The 21,034-nt window shown below is 38.0% G+C and overlaps 1 protein-coding gene across 1 annotated transcript in view; it reads left to right on the top strand.

Annotated features, from left to right (window-relative positions):
• TPH1 (tryptophan hydroxylase 1) overlaps positions 1-21,034 on the top strand; it is a 213,789-nt gene that overhangs the window by 100,757 nt on the left and 91,998 nt on the right. The window contains exon 2 of the mRNA XM_085648051.1: positions 7,919-8,056. Within this exon, the coding sequence (XP_085504177.1) occupies positions 7,919-8,056 (138 nt within the window). The remainder of the gene's footprint in view (positions 1-7,918; positions 8,057-21,034) is intronic.

Raw genomic sequence — 21,034 nt, 5'->3', positions numbered from 1 at the left:
ACATTTACATGGCTCTCTTTGAATTCAAATATATCGAAAATGAAATTGCTCCATTCAGTGAGTCGGTAAATTTATGGTCTAGATCTACAGACAATGTTTTCTTCATCTAGACAGACGACCGTGAAAACATCTCGGAATTTCTGTCTTGGATTAACATATGTGATAGCAACATCATCTTCACGGCAAACTCCAGTAACATCAAAGTGGAATTTTTAGACATATGTAATCCAAAATAATGGGCACCATCTAGAAGTAGATTTATATACAAAACCTACTGCTCGCAATACTTTGTTGCACTTCCAGAGCTACCATCCGTTGTCCCAGAAGACCAGCATCCCTTTTAGTCAGTTTCTGCGCTTGTGCAGGAACTATACCACTCTACAGGATTTCGATCTGAGAGCCATCGAAATGAAAGCCAAATTCATGACCCGAGTCTATCCTAAACGCCTTGTGCGTGATTCGTATAAACTGGCTCGTTTCTACGATAGACAACATCTTTTAACATAACAGATCAAACATCCAATTCGAGACTAGTGTTTGTCACACGTCATTCCACGATGAACGACAAAATTCGTTACATCGTAAATAGCATCTAGCACATCCTTAATGCAACCAGAGAACGTGAACATTTATTAGCCAAAGCAATCTTTGCCCACAGAAAAAATAAAAATCTTAAAGATCTAATAGTACATTCACGGATGCAAACCCCACAAAGATACCTTACCCAAACATCCTTACTGGGCAATGAATTCCCCACTGGGAATTTTAAGTCCATGTCCTGTGTTGCGTGCCAGTTTGCCATAGAAACTACCACCTATACTATAAATGGTATTAATATCAAATCGACATTGTTAACCAACTGCAAAATGACTTATATTATCTACCTCATTGTATGTCAGTGCCATCTGGGATATGTTGGGGAAACTTTACGCACCATGACCACTCGCTTGACTGAAACCAGGTCAGCGATCAGAACCAAAAAAATAGCGGGCCGCTAGTCAAACATTACATGGAGGCCCAACACACTGCCCAAGATATACAGTGGTTCATTCTGTAAAAAATGTGCATTAATTCGGGCAATCAAAGTACTGAAATACACAAAAAAAGAGAGGTTTTCTGGATCTATACCTTAGATACATATAAAAATGGGCTGAATAATGAAATCCCCTGGGATCAGGTGATCAAATACAACAACAGCTAAATTCCTCTCTATATTTTTGCTCTTCATAAATCCCCACATGTGCCTCTGATTGTTCCTGATATACATGTATTTACATCAATATATAGACACTGACAATGTTGAATATTTATCACTCTCATCCCAAATGACCTGGAGGTATTCAATCCAATTACAGTATAGTAGCTTGGCAATCATTGGATTCTCCTATGACTATCCGATATACCCTAGACATGTTGTCTATACACGCCGGACATCCATCTGAGCTTTCTCATGATTGATAACAAAGGGCTCCCCAGCGACATGCATTTCATAGTTAGCACACCGAGGGTGGCATGACCAGCACTATCCTGTTTTTATACTTCAATGTCTCCTCTTTACTTTTTCTTGTATGGCATTTTCCCAACAATATATTTACATATTTTGTCCTACCCTTCTATTGATCGTATGATTTTGGCATATATTTTGCATCTACATTAATCATCTAAGATGGCAGTTGCTGTCTACCTTATACTTTAATGCCTCTCTTTCTCGTCACGCGACAACGATCTCGCACAACCAGGAAGTAGAAAATAACACGGTATTTGCGCGCGTATTTAAACACGATAACCCAACGGTCTCTCGTTCGGTGTTTCTTTCACCAGACGTGGAACCTTCTTGTTGGACGATCATGGGGCTTGCAGGCAGAGGTGGCGGCCCTCCTGACATTAACCACTAGAACAGTAGTGGTTCTACTGTTAACAGTAGTGGATTATCCTTCACCGCGTTGCCATCTGTTCTCTTCCAAGGTATGTTTATCACAGGCAGGATGATTGATCGTGTAAATCAGCATTACGTATAATCATAGACACAGTAATCATTTTCATACGCTGCACTTCCCCCCCCCCCCTTTTTCTCCACTTTTGAAGCATCCATCCAGTCAACCTTATGGTTGCGCTTGATTTTTTTTATAATAACATTGGGCTTAGCGTTTTCACCCACCTTCAGATATATTGCATGCTTCCTATTTCTACACTCAGGAATATATTCCGAGTTATCCGGGCTAGACTTACCACATCTGTTCTTCAGCGCCATCCGGGGCTCTCACTAGACAACGTGATTTATTAATATCCTGGTCCCTGGCAACCACTAGAGGTAATATACTGATCTTTTAACATTAAATCAATCTCAGAAATACTGAGACTAGTTGAACTTTGCTGCGTAGGTTCTTTCAATATCAATATCAAAGTATTTTTACTGATACACTGTATCCCTTGCCTCAATCCATAGGACCCTTTCCTTCTTTACGTCCTTTGGCCATCCAAGTGAGAATCTTGTGAAACCCTCAGCCACATCAAGTCATCATTACTTACTCTGGAGTATTGCCTTCCATATGAAGGTACACATCTAATTTACATCTTACTCTTTTTTGTACACCATGTGTACATTCTAGCATCTAATGGATTAGCCACATGTAATTCCATATTATCTAATTACATCTGGTATTATTCAGGAGAATCCGTCAATTGCTGTGATTAGAAGTTTTATACATCCCTTGAACATTGTCCTGCCCTTCTATAGAAACATCCCTCGACTCATGAGAGGTTCTTCGTCAAACATATAAGGTAAGACCTTAATTATCAAATATCTTTTTTCAGACTTTTTACCTCACGGCCCTGTAACTTACACGGAAAATTTCAGGATCTCTCTATATATCATTTAACTGGCTAGCTAGATATATCAAACTTATAGATAGTCCACATGTATTGTATATATGGGAACATCAGCACTTCAGAATTGTGAAATAATATATGTATATCGGTCACATTTGTATCTCCTTAGTAGAAACTTTGGATCCAACATTGTCAGAACCTTATTCTCTTCTTATTTGATATCACTTGGTTCTGTGGTAAGAATGATATCCTTGATGCTCTTATCTTTACTTGCAGAAGCCAACGACATATCTATTGGCATTATCATCTGACACTTCATGCTTCCATGTTAGAAGCTCTTTTTATATATCTTACGAGGTAACATCATTCGATTGAACTAACCAGCTCTATATTGTTTACCTGGGACATTTGATATCATCTCTGTCTGTGTTGGAGGCATTATCACACACACTTGGCTATTCTATTTTATATATATTGTGAAATTATTTCAGCCGTATTCTTTCACATCTTCTTTTGGTGGCTTTCCACGCCGGATATTGGCTCTACTCTTTCTCATGCCAAACTGGTTTTATCTCTCAATGTAACCAACAGTCCTGAGGTGACATGTGGGTTATTTTCATCTTTTCACTGTGACATGGTTTTTTAAATTAAAATTAATTTTATTCTTAAATTTCTGATCTAGTACATGACAGAATGAATCAGTAGGATCTTCAATATGTGTTCAGATTTATATATGTTTTCTTCGATAAGTGTTTTTCTTTTTTTAGACTCATATGGCTATCTGATGAAGGCGTTCCGCCGAAACGCGCGTAGATACTAATTATGTTAGCCATAACTACATTGTCTGGTAGATTGTTATAAATCTTGTATTGACTTATCTCATTTGTATCCACTTTGGTTTAGTCTTTTGTGTTTGATTTAATTTTGACATAAAACATATCACATCAACCAGCCATGTATGGTTAGATAAATAGGTATAAACAATGGTTATAATTATCTATAATCTTCATGTGTACCATTCACATAGGCTAAAGGAAATATTGTATGTTTAATGTATTTTTTTTTATTACGTTTTGCTTTATGAATTTTTGATCAATTCTCTATTTAATAGTGAAAGCATTTAAAAAAAATCTTTTATATCAAAAACAAATAAAATAATGTCTTTTTGAATATTCATTGTTTTCTGGTCACATGTTGTTGTTGTTTAGCACAGATCCACTTTTTATCTGTTTCCTAAATGTTTATTCACAAATAATACCTTCACCCTGATTCAGGAAACTAATTCAGGGGTACCCCCTCTTTCTACAAATACATTGTTCAAGAAAAACCTATAAACGTTCAGTTGTCAGGACAGGACAGCATCAGTGCATGTCCAAGGTGTTAAGGGTGCTAGTGGTGTTGCAGTTTATATAAGTAGTGCCTTGGAGGCACTCAGTTTTATACACTTAGCAGTGTAAGGGTCCTTACTCTACCTACTGAATGTAATGCACCAATAGTGTGAGAGAGGAAAAGACTGCGAGCACGTTGATTTCATTTTAATTGCAATCTGGAAGCGGATTGTTGACTGAAGATGGGTGTAGTACTGCAGCTGTAGTCGCGTGCCTGGTTTGATCCTGAGTACAGGGGCTCCAGTTGGACTTAAAAGACCTTTCTGGTGTGCTGCCCACCATTTGCAGGTTAATATGATTTCAACAATGTTGGGAGGTTTCCTTTTCCCTTTCTCAGTTTGGCTGGTGGGTCTTCCTGTAATTTTGGTTGTTCTTCGGCAAACTCTCCAAATGCTAAGAAAGGGACTCAAGAGGAATCAGAACTAGAGGGCGTTCAGAATGACCAGGCTCTTGGCTATTGATGTGATTATTCACGGCATTGTAGGTCATTTAACTAGCTTTTTAATGGCTGTACTTTCTGGAGACTAGAATATCTTTCATGTCTACAAGCAATAAAGAAGCCTATGCCTTTAGGGTTAAAGCTTCAATTAATATTAAGTCCTCCATTTGTATGATTTCTACAGCCAATTATTGTGGAATACAGAAACGTTCTTGAAACTTGTTAAGAAACCATGATTCTCATTTTCTATCCTGGACACACATATATGTATGTACAATATCTTGTGATGGCAGGGAATTAGGGACAATTAAATGTTCTCTTTCTTAGAGAAGCAAAGTTTAACTGGCTGCTGATAACCTCTTTAACCACCATCAGTTTGGTGACAATCTCTTTGTATTTAATTTATTTTTTACTAAACAGATGCCCATTCAAAATACTGCAGAGTTGAATATGAATTCACAATACTTAAACACCTCACTTCAGTTATCCTCCTTCTTGTTCCTATACTCCTTATCCCCTTTTTCCTCATAACTGCCATCTGGGGCCTAGATTATCATCCACAACTTCATAATTATCTCACACAGCATACCATGAGACAGAAACCATGAGGATTGCAACCTTGGGTTCAACTCCTTCATCCACACAGATAATTTTTCTACAGGTTCTGCTGTGCCACCCTGTACAACACCTCTATCAGGCAGCCATAGTCTAACTTCCTGTCTTTTGGGCAGAGCCTCATCTGTTTTTCGATTTTCAATCTTCAATTTATTTTTCATTATTTGGCACTAAAGTTGTTTTCAAAAACTGTTTCTTGCCAAGCACCCACATTGCCACTTCACCATTTTCTTTACCAGCCTATTTGGTTCTTCTTTCAGACCCTTGTATAGCTTTGATAAAATATAATCCATTTTAGGGAGAGAGTTTGCATCCTACTTTGAAAATACAATGGTGTCATTTGTTACCATTATATAAAGAGGATCACTGATGAAATGGTGTGCACTGACACATCCCTGCTATATGGTCCTAACACTTGAAAAAGTTCTGCCCTAAATCAAAGTAAATAAAGTTTCAATCAATATGGATTTGAAAATCAATCTTACATGAATCAAGATTTAGGAAATATTATTTCACAATACAGAGTTTTAAGTGGAGGCTGCTGTGCCATGTCCAAAAAAGCATATTAGCAGAGCAACATTCATATAACAATATTCTTTTTTTAAAATAATAAATGGCTCATACATGTTTTGCCCTCAGGTACAGTTAGGCTTGTCACTTTTTCAAGGCTGTGAAGGTAGATGTACATTGGCAAAACCTTTTTTTTGTTGTTGCTTTTCCATTGCCTGCTTTTCCTTCCCTAACCTTGTTTTACACACTTGGACACCTCGGTCACATCACACTTTCTTGTATTACAGGTGTGTCTCATGGTTGCTTTGCCACTTACAGGTGTGTCCATATACAGGTTGTGATTTTAAATCATAACCTAATATTGCCTATATATAACTACTGACACAGACTTGGAAAAGTCCAAAGTTTAACTGTGCCAAACAGCGCAACATGTTCCTCATAAGGAAAAAAAAGATGAATATTGTTATTTTAGTGTGGATCTGTTATGAATATGCTTTTTTAGGACTCAGCACAACAGCCTCAACGTATATCCTGTGCTATGAAATACTGATACTGTGATGCTATACATCAATAAACCACTACTATTTTGGCACTGACTATACATTAACAGGTACGTTTGGTCGTCAACCACGTTATAACAAATACACATATATATCTGGATTAAGGGTTAACTGACTTCCTTGTGGACTGGCATTGTAAAGGTGAAGTTTAGACACCCTAACAAGCCCTTGTAGTAACTACAACAAGATTTAGGAATGCCTTCAGCTCTAAAGGCATAAAGTTTTACGTAAATGAAAACTTAACCAAGTTATCTATAAAATAATTTTACATTACATTGCTCATAAATGAATGAAGACTTGATTGTTAATAGGTTGAACACTTGGTTAATTCATTTGTTCACTCATATTCTTTGGCTTTAATACACTGTTCTAAATATTGATGCAAAGGCCTTATTTATAAAAACCACTAACATATTTGTTGTGCAAAAATAAGATGATTGGGTGCATTTCAGTGCACTGTGCCTTGCCTTGATTGTATTAACTATTCATAAGTAAATTACAAGTGCAAGAATAATCCTCAATTATAGAGAAATTAAACCTGCAGATGAAGCATATGTGCAACCCTTAAGGTTGTGTAAATACCTAATGTGATATTGATTGGTTTTCAGCTCAGTGTTTGACTTTATAACTTTATTGCCTTACACAAATAAATCAGTGTACGTTCAAAATAAGTTTCTATAAAGTATAGGCAAATGAAGTTCTTTACTTTGAGAGTAAGAAGCACTTACACGTCAATGGATTTGAAATGTATAGCATCTAGTCCTAAGGCAAATTGGTCCTACAATAAGGTTGAAACGACGGAGGTAAGGAGGCATGCACAAATATGCGTTGCCAAAGCGAATGTACAAACAAGAGGAAAAAAAAGCAACAACGTAGCCCATCTCTTTTGTTCTACAAAAATAAAATGAATATCAACCTACTCATAAAATGTGCCTACTATATGCACTAGATTATTGGAGTGAATGTCAGCATGATAAAAAAAGTTTTCTGAAACAATAGAACATCTGAACATAGAACAGTAAAAAATACTATGACCACATGGAATTAAACATTTACTTACAGTAATGCCAAATATGCACCTATAGCAGTTCTAGAATGTTATTCTTGCCAGTAATGCTATGCTGCAGGGCACTTTTTAAATTTGTTATGGTTTTATAGATATTGTCTACTTTTATTTGTTATGCTTTTTAGCATGCTGTTCTGACAAAATTGTATTTAACAACACCAGACAATTGTAAAAAACTAAACAAACACATTCAGAGTGCACTTTATACAGGACAGATCCTGACCAAACTGAAAGATAACTAGTTACCTTACTTATGCACCCATGAAGGTGAATGGAGGTCATAAATAGGGTGCAGACCTAGAACAAGTGTTGCCTGTCTCTGTATTTAGAGGTGCGACGTTAGGTTGTGGCTCATTAACTTCTTGACAGACCTGTATAAAACTAAATTGCATTTTGTTTTAGAAAATGGTTTAAACACATTTCTCAAGTAATTGATTGGTCATTTGTCCTAGCCTGTCTCTTATGCAATTTTCGTTTCACAAACAAACCCAAATTCTGCATGTGTTCACAGCTAAACAAGCTAAAATACATAAATGCTGAAGAAAATAAGGATAACAGAGACCATTCCACTGAAAGGGGGAGAGCTGCCATCATTTTTTCTTTAAAGAATGAAGTTGGTGGACTTGTGAAGGCTCTTAAACTATTTCAGGTATTGTATAAACCCTTTAAAATATTAAGACTGAACACAATTGCCTTACTTCTGACTTTTTCCTTGTAATGTTAAAGCAAGGAGTTATTGTTATTGTAAAAATGATGATATGTGTGTTAAATAAAAACTTGTAATAGATGACTACCTTGATGGACTGAAAAGAAACGGTTGAAGAAAATCTCCAAATTCATTAAAGGTCTTGAGTGGTCTTTGTGAAACCTTAAAGGCGAAGAAAACACAGAATCCAATAAAACTGTTCTTTCCACTGGTAAAGCCTGCTTCCCAACAAAGACTGCGTAATGGGTGATACCAGAGAATTTTGGGAAGAGACATTGAAAATGTTTGTTGGTCATGTTTTGGAAAAGTGGGCGGATCTTGAAGTTGGTCATGGAAATTTTCAGGAGTCATTGGGGTGATTATTGAAAAACCATGTATGATAAAAAGATGTTATGTTATAAAAGAATATATTGAGACAGTAGGCGCACAGGAACGAGTAAAACGTATGACAATTTTACACTTGCCTTTAGGATTCAATAGGTGATGAAACCTATTGTAATACATATGTTTTCAATTTTCTCTTGCATTCATTTACCATACATTTTAATAAAGAATCTTGAACAGGAGTCAATAGGTGAACTTAGGCAGAGGAGAGTTGGGATGAAACCTGGGTGCTCCAGAGATAGGTTTGGTTATACCAGATCATAGCACTTTGGATCATCTACTGAAATGTTCTTATTTTTCAAGAAGCCTTATCCTCCTGAGAACATTTAACTTTAGCAAAGGCGTGCATTTGTGGAGATTGATGACATTGCGGTGTCTAGAGTACTTTGTCAACTACTGATTGGAGACTGGTGTGAAATGAACAATACATTTGACGATGGGATCTCTAATCTAACGTGCCCCTGTACCAAATGTAGAGAAATACTGCTTTGCACTGAGACATGGCTACAGCAAGTATCTCACCCCTGTGTTGAGACAGCCAGACAACAAAACATCATGGTCGTCCCCCTTCGGAACTTCTTTAGGATGAATCCAGAAAAATTGACAGTATCAATATGTTCTTCATGCGTGTGATTAAGTGGTCTCGAGCCGATACATGAATGACATTGGATCAAAAGAATATTTACTGCAGATATAGGATGCAAGAGAGATGCATATCATTTCAAATAGATCTGTTTTTTTTGTTTATTTAGGAATATGCCAATATGTTCAGTCCCTACATCAGATGCCACAAAATCGCTTACTGAAAATATTAAAAAGCACAAAAAAAGAAGACCTGACTATAGAGAAGCAAAATAAAGATGGCAAGTGTTAAATGACTGCTGGAAGCATATTATATTGGTGAATGCTGAGAATTTCCTTGCAGGTACCACAGGCTTGTGCTATCCTGGAGAGGGGATCTCCAGGATCCTCATTGGAACCAGGAAGGTTAATCATAGATATCACTTTGGTGAATTGGCACATTTAGCCATACGGAATCCAGGGATTCCCCCTCCACCTGTCCCCAAATCCCTCCCGCTCTGCTTTGCACTGACAGCAATTTCATGATTGCCCCATCCCTGGCGTCTCTGCCAGTAGTGATTTTTGCAAGGGGATCCTTCAGTAACAACCAGGTGGGAGAGGGATGTCAGCACAGTAGTACTTCTACTCCATGTTTATGTCTGGCACTGCCTACCATTCTCCCACCACAGACCTGCTGCCCCTGTAATAGAGAAAAATAATTATTGGTGGCCATGGAGGGGTGGGAATGGCTTGGTGTTAGCAGGGATCAGGTGCTGCCTACACCAATGTGTAAACCAGGACTCAAATCTTTTCACCAATAAATTAGATCCAGGATCTAGCTGACAATTTTGAAGACATAAATGTGAATTCAAAACGATATTCTTAAACAAAGTAATGCAATAGTTATGTGTTAATAATGAGTGCATTCTCAAAGCTCGACCCATGAGAGTGATACACGTTACAATGGTGCAACGTTATAGGTTTCTGAGGCAACTCTCTCAAGACTTCAAACTCCCTACGCACTGAGCACAGATTTCCCAAATTATAGAGTCCATGACATCTATCATCGCTGTGGCGAATTCCGATTGAATCTAAGCTTATATTCTGTTTACATTTATTCTTCGTATATTTCCTGCAGTGGTAAATGCATTCCATACATGGACCATGGCTTTTTAAAGTGACACAGCAGTGATTTACTTGGGGCATCCTTGGTGCTGATGTAGTGATAAGTGTTTCTCTGATTTTAAAAACAAAGAGGCTTTTTTCCAAGATTACCTTTAAAGATAATATAAGAAGCAATGCATATAAATATACTTAACTGTCAATCCAACATCGTGTCTATTTGATTTCGGGGACTGGATGGGTTGACAATCCTGAAACAATTTTTTTGCACAATTGCTTGGATGAAAATCTTAATCGTACTAACTTGACATTTATTTTAGACATGAATTTAATCCAGTATCAATGCCTAATATATCCCAACCTCTGTACAGAGGACAATTCACTGTCATTTCCTACTTGCAGTGGGAAGTTAATTCCTGGTTATGGGTTATGCAGGCTCGATAATCGAGTGACAGACTACATACACTGCTCAGGCGGTGTTGATTTGCAACTAGGTGCTATCTGGCTCCACATTACGTATTATAATGATGTGCTGTTTCCTTGTGCAGTGATCCGTGCTGTTTTGTTCCAGCAAAAATCTAAGGGAGAGTTACACAGATCGCAATCGAGCAGTTTTGCACAGATATTAATGCAACTTTGCACAAACATTTGCAGTGCTTGATAACAGTACAGTCTATGTAATCAGGCCTCAAATATCTGAAGCTGCAAGACATTTTTAGGAAATGTAATGATGTGCAGCGGATTAGTTTGAGGAGATGTTAGGGTTTTTATGCAATAAAATACCATGTAAATAGGGACTCTTTTTGACTTATCAACTAACCCTTATTACTAACAATGCGTAAGTGTGGATGGAAATTTCACACCTGCCAATTACCAATACCGCAGGGTGTGCTAATGAGTGGGTGGGTAATTTGCATTCAGTTCTGAATTTGCCACCATGGAATCGAGAATTACTTGCTCCATTTCACATGAAGTAACCTGATCCAAGGTGCATCAACCAGAATTGCACACACTTTAACCCTTTGATTTGCGGCAGGGTTTAACATCTGAAAATAGCAAGGAATATTTCTGTATGGGTGTAAATATGCACCCATCTTGTAATCCCATTTTAGATACAAACGTCTGTTGTGATCAGGGTCCTATGTGATACGATTGTGCACCCTTTGTTAAATGACTGAGTGCTGTACGTCGAACAACTGTGTACTAGTAGTGTGCATGTAGTACTAGGACTGAGTATATTTAGCTATAGCTACATTCTCTAATCTCATATCAATAATGATAGGTTACAGATGGAAGAGAGGTCTTTGTGGCAAGGAAGGTTGTTTTACTTTGCTTCTTTCAGTTTTCTCATTATGGAGATCCATCAGGGTGATATTCGCAGCGTCAACTGTTTACATATGTTAGGGAGAACCATTTAGGGTGATATTCCCAGTGCTAACTGTTGGCGTGATGATTGCTCTCATGATGGTGTCATGGAAACATTTAATATTGCAATATTTACATTTTATTTGAAAATTGTGTAGATATATATTTGGAAAAAACAACCTCGTTGTGGGAAGGAAAAACGTTTTTGTTTTAAGTAACCGTTGATCCAGCACAAATCCGGAAATGGGGAACAACCTATACCAATATCCTCCCTGCGTCGCAGACCTGTCGTTACACACGCTCATTCATACATACATTCATTGGTGGGGCCCATAACACCAACACTCAAACGTCTCTTTCACTAGTCTTCATACACAAGAATGAGTATTTCAAGCGCTGGACATGTGGGGGGAAATACCTTAACACCTATAGGGAGAGAAAGGTTATTTTACAAAATATACATTAACATCCTTCGCCTATAGATCCCTAATCTCAAACATCAAGGCACTCCTCCCACTTGGTCGAATGGACCAATTTAGTTGGATTGGTTGATGGTGATTTAGAACCAGCTAAAACACATTTTAAGATTCAGAATCTTTAACCTTTTAAATGAAAAACCACAAACTCATTAATTCTCGTTAATCAATAATGGTTTATCTAAATTTACTATAAAAATTTATATTTGCATTTGTCTCGCCAAAGTTCAGAATTTCTTGATTATTTCAGATAAATCGCAGAACATCATATTTACCTATTCTGGCTATTGAAGACCTCTAATTCATTGGCTCTGCATAACCAAATGTTGTCGTAAATTTTCCGAAAAGCAGGCCAAAGCTCAAAGTTCTCTGCTCAGCATGCTACAGTCCCAAATTTATCAAAGGACCAGAAGCCGTGCAAGCATCTGTCATAGCCTTTAGATTTGGAAAAGTTCGTAGTCATCAATCAATCGGACAGCATCTAGATCATCATGGCATCCGCTGCAGGGGTAGGTAGGATGAAGAGTAGTAGAAGAAAAAGAAGCAGTAGTCCCTCTCTATTCTACTAAGCTTATATAATAAAACAAAACATAGAAGATACAAATTTTAACTTTAGAGCGGTCGTGATTGGCTGGTTGAGATTGTACGATTATTGTCCCAGGATTTTCAGTACAGTTCAGGGGGTGAGGTCAGCGGTTAAAGAAGTATCAGCTTGTTCCGGTCTACTGTAAGGATGATTGTTCCCCAATCTTGGCGAAAGTCCAATTTGCCATCCTTGACCGGGGACAGTCTGTTCAGAGGTTACTGCGAGGATTAGGAAGTTTCTTGCGCATGTGCAGCTCACTCCGCGCCACATGAGAAAATGGCCACTTCGTCGTGTGGTAACGGCAACCATCTTTGATTTAGGCCCAAACGCCAACTTAAGCGAAACAAACTCAAAAGAATAATTAATTCATGGAAATAGTGATCCTAATGTTAACCCCTTGCTAATCCCTCTATGTGCTTGTATTTATCTAGCATATAGTGACATTTAAAGCAATTATATTCACCTTTTCGATCCTCCTCATGGGTGCAACATCACAAAGCAACATATATCATGCAATATTCTATTACTTACATATACTATTGTTAGTATGCGTACAGATTTTAATTATAAAAGTTATATAGCCATGCAATTAGCAAATCCCATGTGTAATTTTAATATGAATAATGTTGATTAGTATACATGCAACACTTGTTTAATAATATTATAATTAATAGATTATTTAATTAGTATCTTCATGCAGAAATAGAGGAGTTATACAAAATGTTGCCCTACCTGCTCCATCAATCCCCCCTTTGGTGATTTTATCACCACAATACCTACAATTTTGTATATCTATTATGAAAAGAAAATGAATTCTCAAAATTTAGTTCACATCTCATTTTCCCCAATTTCTTCTTCTCTTGCTTTTCTATACATACTATCTTTCATGTCTTCTAATTCTACTGCTTCACATTCTCTTTCTCGTCTTTTATTTTCTCTCTTTTTCAAAGTTTCTCTTTTTAAATTTTTCTGTATTTTCTTTCTTTTGCAACATAAGCATCCTAGTCTTAAAACTAATACAAGAAAAATTACACAGGTTAATGGAAATAAGATTTTACCTATAAATGTACTACCTAATCTTAGTAGAAAATCTTTAATGGAAGCTCATTTCTTTCCAATCTTTTCCCAGACACCTTCAACCTCCGGTGGTGCAATTTCCTCATACAAATCAGTTATATTTTTAATGTATGACTTTAGATCTTGACCTTCGTCTGGAATGTAAGTACAACAATGTTGAACTTTCAGCATTCCACAGACTCCACCCTCTTTTGACAAAAGTATATCAAGAGCAAGTCGATTTTGCATTACCATGGCACGCATGGCAACCATTTCTGTATTTACCAATAAAAATCCTCCAGCGGTGCTTGTTGACAAGCGATCCACTACTGTTGATAATTTTCTAATTTTATGTGCATTCAGAGATATTCCCACTGCTGGTATCAATGCTTCAAAAATGTCTCCCACAATTTCTGTCCAAGATTCTCTCCTTCTACGTGTTAGTTGTCTACCTAGCTCATGTACACCATCTCTTCCTCTTCCCACATGGAATATCTTTGGGAAAACCAGACCCACATAACATGTGCCAAATCAATGATCCGGTAATCGATAATATGATTTGTTCCCGCAGATAAAATATAATCCAGGAAAAACTGGATCATTTCCTCCTTTAAATCCCCATCCACCCATGATTCGATATGTATCATGGCAATCACTGTTACCTACAAAATAATTATCATGTGCAGTTTGATTCCTTCTAATACACAGCTTTCCTTTCTGCGGCCAATCTAAAGCCATTGTTGGACTAGCTTCTCCTTTCAAATGTTTTTCCTTTTCAACATCCCAGACTTGCTTTTCCTCTCTTCCCTCAACTACTTTCTTTTGCATTTTGAATCTCCTTTCTTCAACCATATCTAAGAACACCTTTTCCTCCTTCTTTAAACTACAAGTTAGATTATTTCTAAATATGGATTCTAATGTTAATTCTTTAGGTTCTAAGAATAATTCACCTAATCCTTTTGCAGGTTTTACTTTATTCAATTTGTTAATTACAGCTACTTGTGAAAATATGTTATCTACATCTGAAAAATAATTTTCTAATTTCCCTATTTTGTAAAACAAACTTGCTATTACACTACATGTTATTCCATAAGTTACTGGGAGGTGATGATAGGTCACTCCCTTAGATACAGATGCAGGTAACTGCATGCAGACGTAGCAATCTCTTACATCCATTGTCTTTACATATTCATATAGTAGTATTGAAAATACATTGTTAGAAAAATCATTTATAGATCTGTCTTTATGAAAATAATTTCTATCTATTTTAGTCGGATATACTTTCAGAAACTTTTCTACATTAGTTTTATTCTGACTATGTCGTTCTATTGTATCAAGTGTAACCTTAAATGAAATCATCAAAGCTAAAACACTCCATAGAAGCATTAGTAATCCTGCACAACAACAACACATTTTTAACCACCTTCTAAGAAAACTACATTTAGTTTTTCTATTCCCTGTGGTTGCCATTTCGAAAAATAAATAATGTCTTTTGACTTAGCCTCTTCTACGTCACAGCTAGTTTTGTCTAACCCAAGGCTCTAAGCACCTACTTGGGTCTATCACTTCATGTCTCTTCAAGTAATTTTATTGTCTTTCCACCGTTATCGCTTTTGGTCTTTTCAGTTTGGCATTTGATCGTCTTTCACTTTCCTTTCACAATCTTGGTACAGAATTTCCTGAACATCCGTCTCTTCTCCAATGTGGGATAAGATTACTCTCAGGATTTCTGATTCTTCGTCTTCCTCAACCACTTCTGGTAGAGTCACCTCTGGATTTTCTTGGCTATCCACCTCTTCTTTTATATCAGGCAGCGCCATATATGACCACTCCGGCGACTTATACTTCTGGTTAGGTTTTCTTGTTCTCTTATTTTCTTCTATTGTTGTGTTTCCCTTGTCTTTCAACTTTTCTTGACTAGATACTTCATTTACTTGTTCAGCTCTAGACGAATTCACTCGTGTCCATCGGTATCTCAATCTTTTTATTTTGTTTGGCCAAATTTCATCTTTTGCTGGCCTTTGCCACTTCTTTCCTATATCATTCTTCTCAGCTCTCCATGCTCTTTTCCTCAGAACTCGACCCTCAGGTACCTCTTCATCACTGTCTTCTGATTCTGTTTCAACTTGACTTTTACCTTCAACTGTTTTTCTTTCCACCACCTGTTCAATTCTCCCTACTTCTGTCCCTCCTCGTGTTTCTTGCACACAATCTGCCTGCTGACTAACTGTCCCTTCTCCTAACTGGATGTTTGAATTCCCTACAACTCCTCGGGGGTCTTCCACAAAAATCTTTGCCTCACTCTCTATATCTGGCACCTGACCATCTATTTCTGTTACTTCAGGTGGAATTTCTCTCAACCTTCCATCAGGAATTTCTTTATCAAGAATCTCTTTTATTGTCTCTTCACTGTTTTTCTCTTGCCCAGTACGTACTTGTGCTTGTTCTGTTTCTGAGTCTGAGCTGAGTTCTTCTCAAGGGAATATTCTCTGGGGCAACTGTCAAATTTGATTCTGACTCCCCCCTTTTAAAGTTTGGTCCTGCTCTATTGTCTTCAGTATCAGATTCAGAGCTGGATTCTGATTCTTCAAAATATTCTCCTTCTCTGTTATCTACTGGATTTGGAATTCGCAGGGTATGACTAGCATGGATCCAGTTCTTTATTCCAGCACACTTTACAGCTGTTGTTGTACTTAAAATCACTTGTCGTGGTTTTCCCCTAACGTGGGACCAAACAGTTCCTTCTTCTGTGTACTTTAATTCTCACACAGTCACCTGGGCTCAGATCATGAGCTGGCTTCTTTTCAAGGGTGGTGGCATCTGATCCAACCTGATGAAACACAGAATGTATGGCGTCAGCCAGCCCCTTACAGTAATCCAACACCAAGTCATCAGAGATAGGCAATAACTTGTTGACTGGAATGAATACATGCCTCATTGCTCTCCCCATTACAATTTCGCGGGGACTCAAACCTGTGTTTCTATCTGGAATTGATCTAAGAGTCATGAGTACCAGAGGCAAGACATCAGGCCATTTCAGTCCTGTGGCTAAACACATTTTTCCTAATCTGTTTTTGATAGTACCGTTTACCTGTTCTACCACACCAGAAGCCTCTGGCCGATAGACGCAATGCAGTTTTTGTTGTACATTCAATGCTTCACAAATCAGCTTCATGATTTCATTATGGAAATGCTTTCCTCTATCTGACTCAATTGTGACTGGAAATCCGAATCTTGGGATGAACTCCCTCAAAAGCAGTTTTGCTACTGTTATCCCATCACTTCTTCTCGTGGGATATGCTTCTACCCATCTAAAAAACAGGCAGACCATCACTAAAACATACCTCAACCTGTTACAGGGAGGCATCTCAATGAAATCGATTTGCCTTCTGGTGAAAGGCCCTCCTTCTTGACCTATCGTTCTTAGACTTACCACTGTTTTTCTTCCAGGATTGAACTGCTGACAAATAAGGCATCGTTGACAAAGACTCTCAGCAACAAGTCTGAATTTTGCATTATACCATGTCTGCCGAAATAATCTAAGCATGGCATCTCTCCCTACATGTGCTTGTCCATGATACATCCGGGCCATGGCTGACACCATGCTATCAGGCATAACTGGTCTTCCATCCTGATATACCCATACATGATCTGTTTCCCTTGGTGCACATCCTGCCTTTACCCATTGTCTCATTTCCTCATCTCCTGCTTCTTCTTGTAACTGCCTCACCTCTTCCCAGGTATTCACAATGTTAGTAAACAACAAAGGATATGAATTCATTTCCTTCTCCTTTGCCCTGTTAATTGAATTCTGGTTCCGCGCACAATATTGAGCCATATCATTTGCATACTTGTTCCCTACTGCTACATAATCTCCAGCATTGGAGTGTGCAACACACTTCACAACAGCTAATTGCTTAGGCAGCTGTATCGCCTCGAGCAATTTTCCAACCACTTCAGCATTCTTTATAGGGGTTCCACACGAAGTCAAGAATCCTCTCTGTGACCAAATTTGGCCAAAGTCATGCATGACACAAAAGCCATACTGACTATCTGTTATCACAGTCACTCTTACATTCTTTCCCAATTTACATGCTCTTGTCAATGCAATGAGTTCAGCTACTTGGGCTGATTTTACTCCTTTTAGGTAAGATGCTTCCATTACTGCTGCAACTGTACATACTGCATACGCTGCACTCAGATTTCCTTCGTCTGTTCTCAAACATGACCCGTCCACAAACATCACATAATCACTTTCTGACAAAGGTTCATCTTTTATATCAGGACGTGGTTTGGTACAGAAATCAAGCACATCCAAACAGTCATGATCCACGTCATCTCTGACTTTCACATTATCTGCATCCGGCAATAACGTTGAAGGATTCACATTCAGACATTTTGCAAGGCTCACATTCGTTGCACCTAATATGACTTTTTCATATTTAGTCAGCCGACTGTGCGTCATAAACTGAGTGCGGCTCCTTGTTAGAAGGATTGCCACATCATGAGGTACAAACACTCGCACAGGATATCCCATCACAATTCCATCACTCTGTTCCAGACTCTTACAAGTGGCAGCCACTGCTTTCAAACAACCAGGCAACACTACAGCCACTGGATCAAGCATAGCTGAAAAATATGCAATTGGTCTTCTCAGTTTCCCATGTTTCTGTATTAATACAGAAAGTGCACATCCATTCATCTCACTGCAATACAATTCAAACTCCTTCTCATAATCAGGCATACCCAATGCTGGTGCCTCACACAGACCATCTCTCAACTGTTTAAAGGCTGCTAACTCTTCTTTATTCAATTCGATGGGATCTTTTACATCACTTCTTGTCAGACGTACCAAAGATTTTGCAATCAGGGAAAAGTTACTTATCCACTGTCGACAATATCCTATCATTCCAAGGAACACTCTCACTTCTTTTTGCGTCATTGGTGCTCTCATTCCTTTTATTATCTTGATTCTTTCTATTGTTATTTTTCTCAGCCTTTTTTCAATTTTATGGCCTAAATATTGTACTTCTGTCTGGCAGAATTGCAATTTTGATGGGGATACTTTAAGTCCTCCATCTGCTAGATGATTTAGCAATGCTATGGTATCTTCTACACAAGCTTCTCGTGTTTTTGACGCCACAAGCAGGTCGTCAATATACTGGACTAGTACTGAACTTTCGGACATCTCTAGATCTTCTAAGGACCTTTTCAAGATCTGGTTAAATATTGAGGGGCTCTCTGTATACCCCTGTGGGATTCGGCACCATGCCAAAATACGGTCGCCAAAACGGAATGCAAAAATCTGCTGACTGTCATGATGCAATGGGATAGAAAAGAAAGCATGACACAGGTCAATCACTGTGTACCATTCTGCATCATGTGGAATCTGATACAAAATTACTGATGGATTTGGTACAATAGGACAACATGACACAACTATTTTGTTTATTTTTCTCAAATCTTGCACTATTCTGAACGTTCCATTAGGCTTTTTCAGTCCCATAATTGGTGAATTACATGGACTACTCAATATTTCTTTCAGAATACCTTGTTTGATCATTTTCTCTATTATAGGAGTAATCCCTTCAATTATTTCAGGTGTCAATTTATACTGAGGAATGTTTGGATAACGTATTCCCTCTTTCACTGTCACTTTTACAAGGTCTACATTTTTCATTAATCCTACATCTTCTCCTGTGAAATCCCAGACTTCTGCCTTTACTGTCTTTTTCAATTATTTCGGTAGCTCATCAGGGTTAAATACAGCAAATGCCTCAGTAATTTCGGTGTCCATATTTGCCATAGTCATTTTATACAATACATCTTCATCAGGGGTCTCGAATGCTATACCATCGGGAGTGCAAAATATGGTGCAATTCATTTTGCACAACAAATCTCTTCCTAACAAATTTACAGGGCTTGAATCACACACAACAAAGTGGTGCATTTCAGAAAATGTCCCTATGTTAACTTTTACTGGTTCTGTAAGATACGTTTTAATCTGTCTGTTGGATACTCCAACAACTTGGATTGTTTCGTCCGAGAGAGGAAGGTTTTTAACATCAGCTGACCTGACTGTGGATCGAGTAGCACCAGTATCTACTAGGAAACTAATATTTTCTTCATTTACCTTTCCATCCACAAAAGGACCTGTCTGATCTACTTCTAGAGTTGCGCCAAGTATGCACTCTTCTTCCTCCCCTCTGCACCGTCAACAACTTTCTTCTGATTCACTCTCATCGCGATGTAGCCAATACTACGAAACAGCACTAGCATGCGACAGCTTATTTACCTGTTCTTCGTTGTAGAATCCTGTCTCATTACTATATTTCTGAGGATTTACGCTCTGTGGAAAAGGCGGTTTAGGCGCCTGATTCTGTTGGGCAACAACCTGCTGCTGTCGCTGTGGTGGACAACTCACCTCTTTCTGCACCTGCAAATTCCATGATGCATTATCACCATTAGTACTCGGGGGAAATTTACACTCGGATTTCCAATGCCCTATTCTTCCGCAATTATGACATGGCCACTTCTTTTTGGCTTCTTCTATATTAAATTGTCCCTTTCCTTTTCCATTATTAAATTTTGGTTTCATACCTGTACCATTTGCTTGTTCATTCAATTGAGCTTCCTGTTTTTCTGACACTTTAACTTGTGCCCACATAGCCTTTTCTTTTAACTTATGCTGTTTGGCTTCAATTTCGTCACTAAAATGTTTTGCATGTCTCAGTGCTTCATCTATTTTCTTATTTTGCCAGTCCACTATATGCTGTTTAATCATTTCACTTATCTCTGGACGCAGCTCATTCACAAATCGGTATACAAAGTGACTTAAATCCTTTTCACTCAAATTCTCATCACCACTAAACTGCTTAAAGGCGAGGATCAACCTCTCATAATAAGCGTGTACTGATTCCTTAGCTTCCTGATGAGTCCTGTCAATTTTTACCCAATCAGTCTCCTTGGGAGGTACTTTATTTTTCACAAAGCTAATTACTTGTTCATATTTTTTCATCACTTCGGGGTCAGGGGCCCCCGTTTTTGGGTCCCTAGGGTATTCTTGTGTAGGCCAATTTATCATGATTTTACACTTTGTCCATAAATCTGCTGGTACTATTATGTCAAAAAGACTGTTTAAATCAATCCATAAAACTTTTGATAACTTTACGAACCTATCCACCTGCCTATACCACTCGACTGGCTTTTCGAGGGAAATCATTGGTTAATGACAAAATATCTTGTCTAGTCCTAGGAACATGTACATATCCTCCTCCTGGAATTTCTCTCGTGGGACATTCTGTTACTACCTTTTCCTTTTCTCTTACAGGGAAAGCTGCAAATGTTTTGTCCGAGCCATCATCTCGTTTT

The sequence above is a fragment of the Triturus cristatus genome, chromosome 3_2, assembly GCF_964204655.1.
Source record: "Triturus cristatus chromosome 3_2, aTriCri1.1, whole genome shotgun sequence".
Lineage (NCBI taxonomy): Eukaryota > Metazoa > Chordata > Amphibia > Caudata > Salamandridae > Triturus > Triturus cristatus.
The sequence above is the reverse complement of the archived record's forward strand: the minus strand, read 5'-3'. Positions and strand labels throughout refer to the sequence as shown.